Consider the following 18115-nt stretch of genomic DNA (forward strand, 5'->3'; position numbering starts at 1 on the left):
TCTGTCACTGCACAGACATCGATGTTCTCCATACTGGGGAGGGCCTCGGGAGCTTGCATATTGAGGTTTACACATCTGGCATTGGTCAGCATTACCCTTATGTTTCTTTCCACTTATGTTTTCTAGGGTGGTGGGTTAGTCTTTTCAGCCTTGCCTACGAAAGGCTCTATGGAGGTGGCAAAAGCCTTATCCAATATCCAGACGCCCAAGGGTAACAGGTGCAAGCCATCCCTGGAACAGCTGCGTGGCTTAAGCATGACATCCCAAGCAGACAGACATTGGATCCCCTTGGAATGACACCAGTAATTGTGCCACTTGTTATAACTGATCATTCTGTGTTTGTACTGTGGCATCATTCTTGGTGAGGGTAGGATGCTGCAAACGGTCAGTGTCATACCAGCCTGGATTACATAATCAGAGAGCTCATCTATGTCTCTTTTCATGTAGTCCGGGGAGGTACATCTCAGGTCATTCACACCAGCATGGACTATGACTGCATCATATTTCTACTTGCTTTGGGGTGACCTGCATACTTGTGTTATGTGGCGTATTGTAGCAGCCTACAGGCAGCTTACTGTACCCTTTCCCTTGTTCAGTCTGGTGTGCGGGACAGCAGCGTTTCTTACTATGGAGTCACCTATTACAACTGTATCAGGCATGTTGTTTCTCCTTCTGGCCTGTGACTGTTTGGCACACCAGCTTTGTGTACTATGTGTTGCATGTGCTATGTTTGGAGGTTGTTTGATTGGGTGTCTGCTTTGGAGGCATCTGTTGGTGTGGTGTGTTTGTAATTCGGGCCTCCGGGAATGTTTTTCTGTGTTTGTCTTTGGTTTGCAGTTGTGATAGGTCTATGTGGGACTGGGTTTGTGGTGTGTGTGATTACCTTCTCCTCCTGACTAGTTTTGGGAGTACTGAGTTGAGGGAGCTCAGCCTCCAGTTTGGATAAATGGTTGCATCTCTCACATGTATTTGTATTTCTTGGGGGGAGTTGAGGGTTGTCTGTGTACTTGGGGCAGGTGTAACATTGCCTCAAGATTCACAGATTCAACTTGTTGTAGCTGGCCTTAGTGGATTGTATGTGTGGACATATTTTATTGCCATACTACTGATCAGTGATTACTTCTTTTTTTATGTTTTCTCTATCATGTAGTAGCTTCCTCATTCTCTTGCATGGTTTGGTAATGGCTGGAGTCCACCATGCCAGATGCCTGCGTGTATGGCATTGTGTCTTGTTTTAATTTAGGATTGCATAATCCAAGCATTCCTGGCAGTGTTCATGGAATGCCTGTATAACAGGTTCTGAGGTGTGGCCCATATTTTGCACCTGCACAGGGCCTTTAATGGATTCCACATCAGTTTGGAGGAGTGCAACGTTTGCTTTACACATGTTTTTCACTGTGGTTTTCTGGCCAGGGACTGTGGTCAGGAAGTGTATATCCAGTGTGATTACTCTATGGTCTGGTCTTACCAGTGAGCAATACACTTCTCATCTTGCCATCCAGTACCCATGTTGCTGATTATCACATCCAGTATGCTTACCTTTCTTGTGGGAGTGGTACGTTGTTCCTGGGCCTTTTGGTTTATGGATTCTATGAACTTTTGTCCTACAGTGTTGGAGCTAGTATAATGCTCCCAGTCTATGTCTGGGTATTTTCAGTCACCCAATATAATGTGGTTTGGAGGACGTGATATATTCATGTATTCCAACATAGGCCAGGTGCAGTTCCTGGTGTTGGGACAGTAGTCTTTAGCAGGCTATAAACTGGGAGGCAGTTTTAGCCACTGTTACTTGACCATGGCTAGTCCATGCAGCTTCTTGTTGTGGTACCAACATGGGGGTGTGGTTATCCTTGACAATTATTGCTAGTCACCCTCCTTTTGTAGCTTGTTCCATGTTTTGAGGCTGTACAGCACAGTATGAGGTGTAACCTGCAAGTGTTAGGGTGCTGTTGTGAGCCTTGACCCAGTTTTCTGTTACAGCACAGATATCAACATTCTCCATACTGGGTGAGTTTAGACTGCATGCATCTTGCTGTTTAGACTTCTGGCATTGGGTAGCATTACATCTAGGTTCTTATCCCTTCTAATACCTATGGAGGTAGGTTTGTGTTTTGAGCCTTACCTATTCAGGGCACGCTGTGGGTAACAACAGCCTTTGCCAGTATCCATATGGCCTGCACCGATAGGTGCACGCCAGTCCTAGCAGGCGGAGCATCATGTCATGCTCAGCATGTCATCCCAGGCTGGCACACATTGGATTCCCTTTGACTAACTGCAATACTTCAGCCCATTATTGCAATTGATCATCTCATTGTCATATTGTGGCATGATGCTTGCTGAGGGCAGGATGTTAGTCACGGTCCTCAGGTGTGCATATAGTACATGGTGTTACATTACTTAACACATGGCATTCATGCCTCAGGTGGTGCTGCAGGGCTGCCTCTGTCGGATGCACATATTACACTCCCTGTACATGTTTGTGAGCGGGTCATGCCATTTTAGGCATCCCTGTTATTATTTGAGCGAGTCGGAGGGGGTATCATTCCCAGGGTTCATACTGAGCCAGTGTATGTGCTATGCGTTGCCTCTTTACCAAGGCCAGGGCATACTGGGCACGCCTCCTTCTGCCTACTGGGGCAGGCTCAGGTTGTTCCTCCTCCGAGTCACGCTCTGCCTGTGATGGCCTTGGCAATGGTGGGGGGCTGTTTGGCCCAGCCCTATGCTGGTCCTGCTGCAGCTGTTTTCGCAAGATCATATTATGTAGCATAGCACATACCATGACAATTTGGGTACATGTAGTTGGTGTGTACTGCAAGGCTCCACCAGATGTGTCCAGACACCGGAACCGTGACTTGAGCAGCCCAAACGCATGCTCTATTACATTACGTGTTTGTGCGTGTGCCTCATTATGGCGTTCCTGTTCAAGTGTGTGTGCGTTTCTGATGGGTGTCATCAGCCACGGCTCCAGTGCATAACCTACATCTCCCACTAGGTGTCCGTGTGGGATGTCCCCATTGGCAAATGTCTGGTACAGCTGTGTCAAATGCCAGATGTGGGAATCATGGTAGCTCCCAGGGCAGCCAGCACACACATTCATTATTATGCCCTGGGCATCACACACGACCTGGCAGTTGATGGAGGGGAAGCCCTTGCGGTTAATGTAGGCCCTACCCCGCTCACCGGCTGGTGCTTTGATGCGTATGTGCGTGCAGTCTATTGCTCCCACTACCTCAGGGTATTCCGCTATTTGCTGGAAGAGACGCATATTGCTGGCCAATACCTCACAGGCATTGGGGAAATATACATGATCACCGACATGTGCTGACATGGCATCCAGGAACTGGTGCAGTACCCTGGAGGCTGATGCCTGTGATATCCCCATCATATCACCAGTTGGTCTTTGGAAGGTACCTGTTGCTAGTATTCTTAGGCCAACACATACCTTGGTTTCCACTGGGATGGGTTCCCCTCTGTTGGTTCTGTGTGTGAGGCGTGGCCTGCACAGCTCAACTATTTGCTGCAGGAGCTCTCTGTCCACTCTGTAGCACTCTACTATCTCCAGCTCATGTAACCCGTGGTAGGTGACCCTGGGCCTGTACACTCTTCTCCATCTTCTCACTGTGGGTTGTCTGGCACCATCTGCATTGTCACCACCCTCAGCAAGTCGCCTATGTCTCATTATGACAGCTATGGCAGCCCCTAACATTTCTGCTCTGAGTTCAGCTTTTTCAGTTTTCACTTCTAATAGCTTACTCCTGTCTTGCAGTGTCTCTTGAGAGAAACATCCTGCACTGCTGTTTGCAGAGTTTTAAGTGCTGGGCTGGGCTACTATTCTGCCTGTGTAATTGCCTGCTTCTAATTGTTTTCACCTGCTAGCTCCAGCAGTATTCCCTGCTAGCTTCCTACGAATTCTGTTGCTTCCTTTTTCCTTTCTGTTTTCTCAGGGGGGAGCAGCGTGCATACCAGCAGAAACACGCTCACAGTGGCTTACATGCGCGCACACATGCTTACACGGTTCAGAATCTGCTTATTCGGGTTAAAACGCGCGCACACCAGCGCAAACAGTGTTACAAATCTACCAACAGGCTCCCACATGCTCAGTCTGCCTTACACGCTCGCACACTCTCCTACTCGCGCTTCATGGCGCGCACACGTGAGCATGCACGCCCAGCAAGAAACTTTGGTGTAGGCAACAGTGTACACCTTCCATTTCTTGACTTTCCCATGCTTATGTTGTGGTACTCCTCTTTCCATGATATGTGTCTGACATCTGTCTTGTAACACTGACCTCCAATGAACTGCATTTCTTTCTGCCATTCCCCCCTGAGATGTCACCTATTTCCTACTCTGTTCCTCCCCCTTATGTAACTCTTACACTACTCAGAATGTGCTCATTTGCTATGTGACAGTGGAATTCAGCATCCTAACACTCATTTGCATCAGATTGCCTACTAATGCTTTTTTACATGTCTTAGACTCAGCTTCCCCCCTTAGCAACCACTAAACGGTGGCCATGTTGTTTTTGGTCTGCTGGTCCCTGCATTGTAAATCCATGTATTGCATAAAACCCACATTTGTGGGTTTATAACCTTCATTTTTATGTTTTGTATAGCGCAGCCCGTTTATTTATTTCTCATATTTGCATCGGGGTACCTTGCCAATGGCCACATATTTGGCCATTGGCATGCTGCCTGACACATATGCACCCTTTATTTGAAGCTGACATGGCTCCATTGTGTTTTTTGCAGAAACTTACTCAGTTGTCAACTGAGTACATTTCTGCAGCTAAAACGGCTCTTACACGGGCTGCTTTGGGCTTCCTGGATCGCTAATCTACCTCATTTGCATGCTATTCGGCTGCAAGTGAGGTGATTAGCATATCCACGTCCACTCCATGTAAGAGACGTTTTAGCTGGTCTCTTACACGGACTTTAGGGCTGTTCCTGGATCGCGAAGGCTGCATGGAGTCTTACACTACTCTTAGACTCCATGCAAGCCTTCGTGAATCCTGCCCATAATTTTTCTTGTGATTCAAAAGGTGTGATTTATTTGGTTGAATCTAAATCATGCCCAGCATTTTATATTGGAAAAACTAGTGAAAATTTGAGGGAAGATGTTTATGAACGTGATTATGATATTAGGAAAAAGACAAATACAAATGCATTATTCATGTGTATTGAGGTATATGGGGGCATGAATTTGCATTGTTTTGCATTGGAACAGGTAAGACTGCACCCCCCTGGAGTGGATTTATTGAAGAATTTATTATAGAAAGCCGTGAGCTGTTGTGGAATTTTATTTAATGCTACAGATTTTCCAGGCCTGAATGAAAAGTCTTCTATTAATTGTATTTTAAAATTAAATCACTGTGAGGTTTGAACATTAATATTTGCAGTTATTTCTATAATTAATATTTTGATTTTAGATTTTTGTAATGTTAATGAAAAAGTAAGTGAGTGTTTTATTATGTTATTGATTGTTATTTATGATTGGTCATTATTTATCACATAATTTGAGGTACAAGGGTTTTTAAAGTAAGTTAATGAATTTTTTTATTGTTCTGATGAACTTCTGTTGGGAAGAATGAAAGCACTTAACAGTTAATAAAATATTTTGTTTGTTTAGTTCCTGTCTGGGTGTTGACATCCTTTGCATCACAGCAAGTGTTTTGTACTTTGAGTTCATGTCCTTTGTTCTGTTTTTTTTTTTTTGTTTGGTTATAGTAGCATCACATCCAGGATGTACTATACAGTGCATTGACTGACCATGCTGTGTATCCAACATTACCCACAGATGTAGCACAGCATGGAGGAAAAAACACAGTTGTTGTTATATGCAGAGACATGGAGGAGAACCGTAGCAGGGATCAGCAATGGGTAGAATGGTGGAAGGGGGCTAAGAATGTGGGAGTGAGTGAGTGACGTGGCTGGGTAATTGTTGGAGCTAAGTACACAGTGCAGGGAGGAGGAGGTGCTTCCTGGGGGGATTAGTGTCCAGTTGTAGAGTTTCCTTGCTCAGTATGAGTTACAGGAGATGTAGCTCCTGCATTTGTGGTTGTACTGTGTGTCTGTGGCTTTGACAGGTGTTGTGGGATCTCAGGTGGGAATAATGCAGAACATGCACATCCTGTCCATACATACAATCTCTCATATGAATGTCAGAGCACCAACACCTACAGGCAAGGATGAAGGTGAACTGTGAGACATCACCCAGCTGGCTGTACCATGTACTTGACTGCCACACAAACTAAGTCTGAGCAAGTAGCCACAGTGTACCACACCATTTTCTCCACTGGTAGGTGGCTTGAGGGAGGAAGTAACAGTATATAGGATCATAGAAAGTTACAAGGCAATTCACCCTGAGGCCTTTATAAGCTTAGCCAGGTGTTTAGTCCATGTTTAGACAAGTCATCACCCAAAGCCCCTGTCCAGCAGAAACGCAGGTGGAATTCCATGGGTGTATTGTTTTCCATCCAGTTGTCCAGGTTGCACTTAAAAAGGGATAATGAGGTGCTCTGCTTGATGTGGAGAGGGAGTCTGTTCCACAGATGGAGTCTCTGGGACACAAATCTGTCCTGCCAACAAGTCCTATTGATGTCCGTGACCAGGATGAGGTCACACTTGTGGGTTACTCAAGTGGAGCTTGATTTGCAGATATGCAGCAGTCCCATCAAGGCGGGGTCTGAGATTGCTTTGTATGCCAGACAGAGGTCACCTCTGAGGAGTCTGTATGAAACTGAGTAGAGAGACAAGCCCCATCTGTATACGGTAGATGTTTGAGGCCCTAGATTCTCCTGTGAGGAACCTCTGTGGTCTCTCCAGCTGCTGCATGTGCTTTGCGAGGTACATGCCGAAGGGGTCATTGTACTCGGTAATTGCCCTTAGAAGGGAAGAATACAGGGATGTTATGACCTCCTTGTCCCTGGATGAGATACCTTTACTTATGAGGTGGGCCATGTCATGACTGATTATGTGCTTAGGACATTGTTGTTAATGTGATAATATATGGGGACATCACTATCCCCAAATGGGATGATGATGCATTTTTTGGCATTCAGCTTGTGGCCGTGTTTCTGGCACCAGTCATTTGTTTGGGGAGACCCTCTTGGAGGACATGTACATCACTTGGGGAATTGATGACTGGGCCCAGCTTGCAGTCATCTGCAAACTTGGTCAGCCATAGCCCACTGGTTTTGCCCTGCACTTCAGAGAAGTATATCCTGAATAATAGAGGCCCCAAAACTGATCCCTGGGGTACACCGCTCATTACGAGTTTCCTAATTGAGGTGGCTTCCCCTGTTTTGATTAGGTGGGTTCTGTCATTGAGCCAGTTTGCTACCCATCTGGTAACATATGGATTGATGCCTAGTTGAGATAGTTTATCTATTATTCCCGAGTGGGGAATAGTGTCGAAGGCTTGGGACAGGTCAAAGTAGGTGGTGTGCACCTTTTTCCCATCGTGCATGGCTTTGGTGACTGTCTCAAAGAAGTCGACCAGATTTAACAGACATGACCCCCCCTTGACAAAGCCAGATGGTGTTGAGTCAAGTGTTTAGAGGTTGCCAGTGTCCCTGTTAATGAGGTCCATGATAATCCATTCCATGGCCTTGCAGATCAGGCTAGTTAGGCTGATGAATCTATAATTTCGCAGATCGGCGGATGCTCCACCTTTGTGTAAAGGGATGACAGTGGCTGTCCTCCATTCAGCTGGGACAAAGCTGGTCCTCAGGCTCTGGTTGAATAGGGTGCCTAATGGTGCTGCAGTTTTATGCCTGAGTTCATGTAGGATGCAGCTTGAGATGTTATCAGGTCCCATGGAGGCTGTATTGTCTGCCTTTGAGAGGGCATTGATGGCCTGTTCTCTAGAGACAAGGAGAGGGAGCAGGTACTGGAGATGCCCTGATTTTCTAATGAGGGGACAAAGGGGTAAAGTTTTCACTGAATCTGTCAGCCAGTAGGTTGGCTTATATATACAGCATTTGTGTATGTGGTGTCCTTGACCACCATTTCTGAACAGATCTGGGTACTTTCTTTGAGATTGCGGACATATGTGAAGACCTACTTGGGACCTAAGCCTACTTGTCCTGTGGGTTTACCCACAGTGGAAGCAGATGAGTGGCAGCCATGGGAACATCACTGGCTTTGGTGCATAGAGGTAAACTTCTCCATGGAGGTACCTATTTCGACCAAGTCCTTACATATGTTTAATTCAGGCAGCACAGTACATATAATCTCTGGTATCACAGTGATGGTGCTTGCCTATGCATGGATGACTGACCTGCACATTCATTGTGTAATGCCCATTGTGACACTCAGTTTGATATGTGAGCGGTAACCCATGGCATTAGCAGGCACCAGCCTGCTGCTCTTGACCTTTGTTCCCACACTCTTTGGAGGTGCCACTGCCCAGTGCTCTGCACTGGCTGGGGATAATGGTGTTTCCTTGTATGTTTGCTAGGTATGACCTTTCTTTCTACAGGCTGTGGAGAAGAGGGAGCAGGTTGCACAAGCAACAGAGCTGTGCCACTAGGTGGGGGTCATATTTAGACCTTCACTTTTACCGTTGCTGACAGTGGCACTGGGCTCTCAGACTGTGCTATAGCTGGGCTGCCATCATTGTTAGTGTCTAATGCACCAGGCATGCCTTATTACTTACAGGAGAACCCATTGACCACAAAAATGTTTGAAAGCAGACAGTCATGTATGAGACGTGTGATAGCCCTATTTTTCAGTGCTCAGTGACAGTACAGTTAATTATGTACAAAATGCACACAAACGTATCGTGTTGTGCCTTCTTGCCTGCATCCTAGATATACCTGCAGTGGAGATATTGGAGTGTTGGCCATCCCTGAGCTCATGGCTTTGGCGTGCCACAAAAATGTGCTACCACCATAAGGAAATACCAGCCTGTTACATCCCCAAGAGAAACCTGAGATACTGCATCCAGTTCCTGCCCCACATCCAGGCTTCTGCCAGTTTACAGTGTTCCTTTACTCTTCCCAGACAGAGACACCAGGAACTCCTTCATGACGGTGAGTGTGATCTGTAGAGACAGACCTTCCTCCATGGTCATCTCTCCAGTGCAATGGTGTGCTCCTTTGTGCTGGTGTATTGGTTAACCAGTAACAGATCTTTTGAGCAGATTTGTTGTAGCTACTGACTGCACTGACATACACAACCAGATCACACCACACACACATTCCTGGAAGATTGTATTAGTCTTGTGAGAATCCACCATCCTTGCTCATGAAAGCCTGCAGTAGCTGCATAAGATGCCATGCCTATCATACTCCAATATCACAGGCCACTTTCCCATGGTGGTCCTGTAGGCAGCCTGGGGATGGACTGTGTTGTGACATTCAGCTTGTCATCTGCTTATACTGACCTATGCCCAACAAAGCACAGCCAACATGTGCCCCATATACTAACTCATACCCTGGATCATTTATTTCCTCCTCATACACTGTTTACCATACCTGGGCTAAGCATACAGAGGTTATATTTTGCAACACATCCACCAATGCCTGAGTCACTTACCAGGGAGCAAACTACACCTCAGTCAGTCCCTCAGTCATACATATTATTGGCTATTGCTGCTTGTGCATGTGTTTGTTTTCTGTTATTCATTTCAACCCTTCCTATGCTACCCATTCCTCCTGTCAGCAAGTTGCTGTGGAGAAACCCCAGTAAAAAGTCATGTTGGGTTGGGGATTGGTGTAATGGTTAAGGTGTTTTCCTCACAGACAAGAGGTACAGGGTTTGATTTTCACTAAGGAAAATTGGCTAGGCTTAAAATTATCCATGGGGCAGCTAGTACTTACCTATGAAAATATAAACCTGTATAGGTATCTAATTATTCTCACTTGCCACTGATATGTGTGCCATTACCACGGCAGGTACACCGCACCTCTGTAACTTATAGATCAATATTATTATTTAATGCATAGAGCCATGACAAGTGTCAACCATGCTCTTCCTTCCCTTGTCAGCAAGTTACTGTTAGTCAACCCCCTATTAAAAAACTTGCCACCCTGTCCACAGGATACTGGCCTCAAGATCCTTGCCATAGCAGATGTTATTCACTGTATAGACCAATGTACTTATTTTATTCAGGATTCAGATGCTATGCAATTAGATTAGATAAGAAGGCAAGCACCACATTGGTAATTGTTTAAATCAAGCTGTTTTGGGACTTGTAGCATTGAAGTTTTGGTAATGAAGCAATTTAGGGTAAATCTCTCTCAATTACATGTTTAGAGCAATAAGTACCAGCCATAGACGTCCCAGTAAGACATGCACCTGCCTCTGCATACATATTAGACTGCAAAGTGGTCTGCACATGTGTAGGAAAGTCCATGACTTCCACATAACTGTAGGCTTCTTGACATCTGTCTAGTAATCCTTAGATGTGCTCTGCCACCATCATGCCATGACCGGTGGTGTGGTGGTAAGCTACTAGATACCAGATTGGAATGTACAATCTTGACAACTTGTATGCCTACTGTGAAGAAAATGAAAACACTGTCATCTGTGCTAGCATGTCTGACAGGAGATGTGTATATTCTCAGATTAACTTGTATTGTATGCCAGCATGTGTAATTATGAGAATGTAGATAAGTTTTAAGATGGGTATTTCCCTGTTTATGCAAAATGTTTAAAGGGTCTGTCAGTGTTTTGACATATTCCTAATTGCACATGTTTATGAGAGAGATTCTAAAATACAAACTGAATAATCAGCTGATCAGTAAGTGATGTCGTTAGAATGTTCTTGGTTCCTATGTGATTATTTGAACAGATGACTGACAGGAAAAATAACTTTTTCAAACAGCTGATTATCATTTTTAAAATAAGACAGTTGACACTCTTAACCTGGACTGTAGAAGAAACTGCTGAAGTCAGTTAAAGGGCAGTTAGTTAAGAGTTATAGTCAGTTACAGTACTGTACAGTGAATACCCAAAAAGGACTCAACAAAATCTGTAGGCTTGCCTTTGCCTTACTGTTATGTTTTAGATTAGATCAGAGACAGTATTCTCTAGTTAGATTAGAAAAGTTTAGTTATTTAGATAAAGTTTTTTTCTAAAATGATGGACTTCTACCCTGCAGTTTAATTTTCTATTTCTGGTTATTCTAGTTATTGATTTACATTTTTTTAAATAATCTTTTTACTTATTAAATGTTTTTCATTACTTTACATTGTTGGACAATCAGTGTGTTCTTTAGAGATTAGAGAGTGCTTATACCTGTTTGATACTCCCCTAAGTCACCTCAAATGCCTGACTGCTTCTGATCATAGCTATAATTTATGTTGATATTTAATTTTTAATAATTGATCACCCCTTGAAGGGCATGTAGACCTGTATGACTCTGGTGGCATCATTACCATTTGTATTGGTGATGAGACACCGCTGAAAATCTGTGTCAGGTTGCCTGTAAGTGTTTGAGTGTATGAGATTTAAATTTATTTTAAATGTGAGTCAGAGGTCTTAAACTGGAATGCATTGCTCTGAAGTGTATAATAAGGGATTACAATTATCACCAGTTGTTCTCATTTCTTTCTGTTTGTTTCTTCTTGTTATTTCTCTGTGTCAGTACCTTTCCAGTCAGTCTTGCCTTGTGTTGGCTTATCTGCTCCTGCTGCCAGCCTTATGCCCTTTAACCTGTCTACCCATTCCCCATGCTACATTTTCCCTCCAGCTTTCTAGAAAATATAAAAAAGGGTACCTGTACCACAAGAAAGTATACCCTTGCTGCCCTATGCCATGCTGAACTGCCTTAACTTTTGTGTTCCTGTGGTTGATTGCTATTTATTCCCCTTTCTGCTTCTTCTATACACCATTTCCTTTCCATTTGTATTAAAAACATAGTGGAGACTTTGCTGTATAGCTCTTCTCTGGGCTCAGTCATATGTCATTGTATGTTTGTGAGTACCAGTTATTATGAGCATGCTTCATGCACAGTGCTCTGTTTATACAATCTTGTGACTGACAATACTACTGTGATGGTCAGCACATGATATGCTCTGTTTTTGTGAATGAATTAACTGTTTATTCAGGCCTTGTCATGCAGTGGTGCTGTGACAACATAGCTAATCATTACTGAGCCACATTGTGGTATGCCCTTGACATGCAGTGTCACTACTATACAGTCAGTATTGAGCCACATTGTGATATGCCCCTGCCATGCAGTGTCACTATTACAACATAGTTAGTATTGAGCCACATTCTCTTATGTTCCCTATCATGCAATGTCATTGTTACAACACAGTCAGTATTGAGATGCATTCTGGTAAGCGTCTGTCATGCATTGTCACTTTTCCAGCACAGTTAATCAGTATTGAGTCACGTTGATCCACATTACGGTACTTTGCTGTTGTGCACCTGCTTAAGCAGTTTTTATGAATCCTGGACAAATTTTAGTTTGCTATTAATACTCCTGCTTCTAAACAGCATAAAATGGGTTATAGGACCAGGATAACCCATGTACATTTGTGTGGCTGTTGCCAGACCTATATATCTGACTCCAAAAATGAAAGGGCTGCTGTGACAGAACCCATCTGCATTACTCTGTGTTAATATTGTAATAGTTGTACAACCATTGCAGGGGTGTATTATCAATAAGTAAAGTGAAGTTGCAGTCCAATAACATTGTGAAGAAGTTAATGTCCACTTGATAGTGAGCTCTTCTTGCTCTATAGCACAATATCACATCTCAATCTTACTTAACTTCCTGCTGAGGTAGCAGATCAGGATGTTTCTCACCACATACTTCCTGAGAGTACAGCTGCTAACCATATTCCTGAAATAGCACAGCTGCTAACCCTATTCTTGAGATAGCACAGCTGCTAACCCTATTCCTGAGAGTACAGCTGCTAACCCTGTTCCTGAGAGTACAGCTGCTAACCCTGTTCCTGAGACAGCACAGCTGCTAACCCTGTTCCTGAGGTCGCACAGCTGCTAACCCTGTTCCTGAAATAGCACAGCTGCTAACCCTATTTCTGAGATAGCACGGCTGCTCACCCTGTTCCTGAGACAGCACAGCTGCTAACCATATTCCGTGAGATACCACAGCTGTTAATCATATTCCTGAAATAGCACAGCTGCTAACCCTATTTCTGAGATAGCACGGCTGCTCACCCTGTTCCTGAGACAGCACAGCTGCTAACCATATTCCTGAGATAGCACAGCTGCTAACCCTGTTCCTGAGATAGTACAGCTGCTAATCCTACTTCATATACATCAGTGCATGCAATAAAGGGTTTATTAAAGTCAGAGCTAACTAAGGCTGGATCTATCCATAAGATAACATTCTAAGTGTTCAAAAGTTTCAGCTGTTGCTACCATACATCTTTTCTGTATGGGAGGCTTACCTTTTGTAGCTCAGAAATTACCTCTGTATTTCTCAGTAAAGATTCTCTTGCTTCTTACTGTTGGGTCTTACAGAATTCTGTGTCTGTTTGCACATTATGGATCAGATTTTCTGCTATTGTTTTGGGTGTCACTTTCCAGGCTAAGTACAGAAGATTCATCTTCTTTCCATTAATTTAACACATTTATGTTTTATAACTGTTCTAATTATCTTTTTCCAGCTTCTCTTATTTTGTAGCTCACTTAATTCAGTTTATTTCACTAGTAACTTTTTTCAGCAATAGGAGTTAATACTATTACTTTGTCCCCTCTTTTTAACTCTCTGGCATGTTTGTCATGCTCCTTCATCTGGTGTGCCCTTTACAGATGTTCCCAAATTGCTGGCACAACAGTTGTAATCTGTATTGCAAGTTTGTAGGATTTGTTATCATACTTGTAATTTTCTGCTGTTTCTCTCAAGTCTCTTTTGCTGTGCCCAACAAACCTCAGGATTGTCTGCCATGTATTAACTGAAGTGGATTAAATCCTATTGAACCTTGGGGCACCACTCTTACAACCATAAAAATTCCCATATTGTTATGTGGCCTCCTTTAGCATAGATTTCAGAGTCTTGTTAAGTTGCTCCACTGGACAATTGGTTTAAGTGTTTTACACTGAAGTTCTTAACTGTTTTAATTTGAAACTCTGGTAATGCCGGTGTATTACACTGTGAAGGCACAAGATCTTCTGGTATGTATTTCTTTAGGAATCCTACCCTGGAGAAAAGTACAGTAATTCTTGGCTTTGATTTAGCACCGTCTTTTTCAAAGTATACCGGTTCAGGAATCTTAGAGGTATAGTCAGCAATTACTAGAGTGTGTTTGTAGCAATTAATGATTGACCAATAACATTCATACTAACTGCTGAAATTAAATTTCAGTAGTGGGTTTAGGATTCAGTGGACATTTGACCCTGGGATGAGGTGCTGTATTTTGACATTCTAAGCAAGCAGCAAACTTCTAGATTTGTTGTTCATCACCAAGTGTCCTTCCAAAATACGGTGGGTGGTGTACTGATTTCATCACAGGTATTCTAAAGTCAGTGTAACACTTCACCTTTATTTACCTTGTTTAGGAATTCATTCTTCAACTCAGAATGTGGGTGTGGGATGAGGCTATCCAGCTAATCTGGGCTCCTTCTCTTCTGGTTATATTTACTCCAGGCCATCTTCATGTGTTATCCTCCCACAGTGGTTCTTAAACTGTTTATTATTCATCTGAAAATCTACAAAGGTTAATAACACTTTTGTCAGCGCACTGTCCAGACATAATAGGTATAGTCTCTTCACCTACAAATAAGGAGATATATTTTTGTCCTGTTCCCATTTCTACAAAAGGCAGATCATGCCAATAGCTTTCTTCTACTTTTAGTTCTGGCACCTCCTATACTTTTACTTCAGTAATGGTCTGTTTCATAATAGCCCTTTGTTAAGATTACAGAGGGAGGCACAGGGCTGTGTTCAGGTTTCCTTTGTTCTTTACTAAGTTTGCCATTAGAGGTCTCTGTCTTTGTCACTGCCTCAGTGTCCATCTCTGTTTCCATCTCCTTCTTCAGTGACATCTCTGTCCTTCTGCCCACATGGTCATCCTTCTTTACTTTAATTACTGGAATATTCTGATAAGGTTCCACGTCCAGCACTAAGGGTTCTTCCCATGTGCTTCTACACTGGTTGCAGTTATTAACTTAACTGGAATTTTTTGGTAATACTCATAAATGGGTTTCTGTTAACAATCAGATTCTTCTTTCCATTTCAGCCAAATCTGGATGATTCTAGTTTCTGTTACAGTTTCTGTACCTGTCCATTTCTGTTTATCAGGATTGTGTACTTTCACCATTGTCCAAGCAGCAAACTGTCTGCTGAAGAGGGTAACTGCTGAGCCAGAGAAGTAGTTTAACAATAAAACATGAAAAAAGGTGAGAGGGAGGAAAAAACTAGGTCTTATTATATGGTGGGTTTTTACCTTGAATGGGCTTTTTATACTCCTGACAAGATTGCAGAAATGACTGCCAGCAATAAATTAGTATGTTGGAGACATAAAATATAAACCAGAGATGACTTCTGATGCATCACCTATGACTGTGCATTATTGAAAGAATTCTTCAGAATTTTATCTTTCAAACCTTGTGGTGAGAGAAATTTTCTGCTTCCAATAATTTGATTCCATTTAATGTTCCTGAGTCTGTCAAAAACAGACCAGTTATTCATCTTATGGTCTGGTCTAGCCATTGCAAAAATTTTTATCACAAGAATCTGGAAAAGAACCTTTACTTCTCAATTTGGTGAATTTCTTTTTCTGAGACAAATAATAAATTAAGAGACTGATGTGAGAAAACAGAAGTCACTTCTAAAGAGTAATGAATTAAATCCATGGTCAAAAGTATAATGATTGATGGAGACTTTGGTCTCAAATTACAATTTACTATGAGGGTTGACTATGGACTAGCTATTATATTTCTTTTGTTTTCCCATATCATGAGATAAGATACATAAATAATGTATGTTGTCAACACCAACTATCTCTGAATGTCAGTAATGAGAAGGAAGTTGGTGCAGAAATTAAATGTAGCAATATTTTGCTTAAATGGATTATGGTGGTTATGTACTTGTAAGAACATGAAAAGTAGCTATTTGACTACAGATGTGACTAGTCCTTGTACATGGTTCTTCATGAAATTATGCTATATTTAACACTGTCCATCAGCTCTGTATAAAAAAGTAACTGTAAACATAATGCAGGCTTCCAGAAGGCATGTTTTCTAACTGTGCAATTTCTGCTGATTTTATTTGCAGGGTATCAAATCCCAGTGGAGCATCTTTGGGTATATATTAAGAACAATGAAACAATTCTATCTGCTGCCAGTGAAGGAGACATGGCGGTGCAGGAAATGCAGCTTCCTGATATAAGTATCAGCAGTAAGTACAGGATAACCTTTTGAGTTTTTTCCCTCCCATAGTTAAGTGGGTGAAATTTGTGGCTAGGCTTATAAGGACCTCCGGGCCAATAGCATAGTATCAACTTATGAACTAATAGTTTGAATAAGTAATAATATGATGCAGGTCTGTTAGAGATGGGTACATCAGTCCTCCAAAAACCTGAAAGCATCCCAACTTGATTCATTATAATGGCGCATCCCAACTTGATTCATTACAATGGCCCCAAAAAAACAATATAATTTGTGAAGTAAAGGATCCTGTTTTGGTTTTATGACCTTTCTTCTGAAGCCTTTTAAATCAGGGTGGGGAGGAATTTGATAAATCAGTACTGAAAGGTGGGGGAGGGGTGAGGAGCAGGAGAATCACAGTTTGTTAAAAAAGAACTTCTGAGACATCCGAAGAGTTGGGGGGGGGGGGGTCAGTAAATGAACACTATACAGTATTGTATGGTACTGAAAGTTAAAGGTGAACAGTACTGCTGAAAGGTGGGGGAGGGGTGAGCAGCAGAAGAAGAATGACAATTTGATTAAAAAAGAACATCTGAGACACTCTGAAGGGTTGGGGGTCTGTAAATGAACACTATACAGTATTGTATGGTACTGAAAGCTAAAGGTGGACAATACTGTTGAAAGCTGGGGGAGGGGTGAGCAGCAGGAGAATGACAATTTGATTTAAAAAAGAACATCTGAGACACCTGAAAGGTTGGGTTCAGTAAATAAACACTGTACAGTATTGTATGGTGCTAAAACCTAAAGATGAACAGTACTGCTGAAAGGTGGAGGAGGAGTGAGCAGCAGAAGAATGACAGCTTGATTAAAAAAGAACATCTGAGACACCCTGAAGGGTTGGGGGTCAGTAAATGAACACTATACAGTATTGTATGGTACTGAAAGCTAAAGGTGAACAGTACTGCTGAAAGGTGGGGGAGGGGTGAGCAGCAGGAGAATGACAACTTGATTAAAAAAGAACATCTGAGACACCCAAAGGGTTGGGGTCAGTAAATGAACAGTATTGTATGGTGCTGAAAGCTAAAGGTGACCAGTACTGCTAGACGTAGAGGGGTACTGAACTCTCCCGAGTAAACTGTTTACTTAAAAATAGGCTCAAAATAAAATTACAAGGTGTAGTATTATAACTTTTGGTAGACAACCCTTCCCATCATCAGTCTGTATAGACAATGCACCACTGCAAAGCAAAAATGTATTCAGAAACCTAGGAAGTCGAGTTGATAATTTCCTCTCTTTCAACCATCACATGACAACAATTGTCAGAAAATGTTTTTATTTAGCACAGCTAATTACTAAAGGAATATCATCAAGGTCAAAGAGGTCATCACTTCCTTGTACTCAGCATTCATCAGACCATTTATCAAGTACAACACTTCCTTCCAAATGTATCTCACTAAATGAGATCACAGGATCTTTGTTACAAGGCAACTGAGTTGTTAGACCATTTCCTCCTTGCCAGTACTAATCTCTAGGCCTTGCTTCTCCTTCCAAGGAAGACCAAGCCTGTTACACCAGGGGATGAATTTGAGTTCTTGGACTACAAGTACCTTATAACCCTATAACCAAGCCGAGCAAAAACAAAGACAGTATGTTCACCAAAGATAGTGGCTCCAGATATAACATATCCACGAACTGTTAAAATCCAAAATCAAACTTCCTTTAATGAACTGATACCAAATTAAAAACAAGAAACAAAATAAAAAGTCCCTTAAAATCCACACGATAAGCGCTTTCGACAAGTGTCTTCCTCAGATCGTAATGCAGAAGAC

The 18115-nt window shown here is 42.5% G+C and overlaps 1 protein-coding gene across 1 annotated transcript in view; it reads left to right on the forward strand.

The window, feature by feature from the left end:
- Positions 1-18115, forward strand: part of LOC122798644 (zinc finger protein 615-like) — a 184815-nt gene that overhangs the window by 128115 nt on the left and 38585 nt on the right. The window contains exon 3 of the mRNA XM_044067730.1: positions 16195-16317. Within this exon, the coding sequence (XP_043923665.1) occupies positions 16195-16317 (123 nt within the window). The remainder of the gene's footprint in view (positions 1-16194; positions 16318-18115) is intronic.

Source organism: Protopterus annectens, chromosome 3.part1 (assembly GCF_019279795.1).
Source record: "Protopterus annectens isolate FY-2018-M chromosome 3.part1, PAN1.0, whole genome shotgun sequence".
Taxonomy (NCBI): domain Eukaryota; kingdom Metazoa; phylum Chordata; order Ceratodontiformes; family Protopteridae; genus Protopterus; species Protopterus annectens.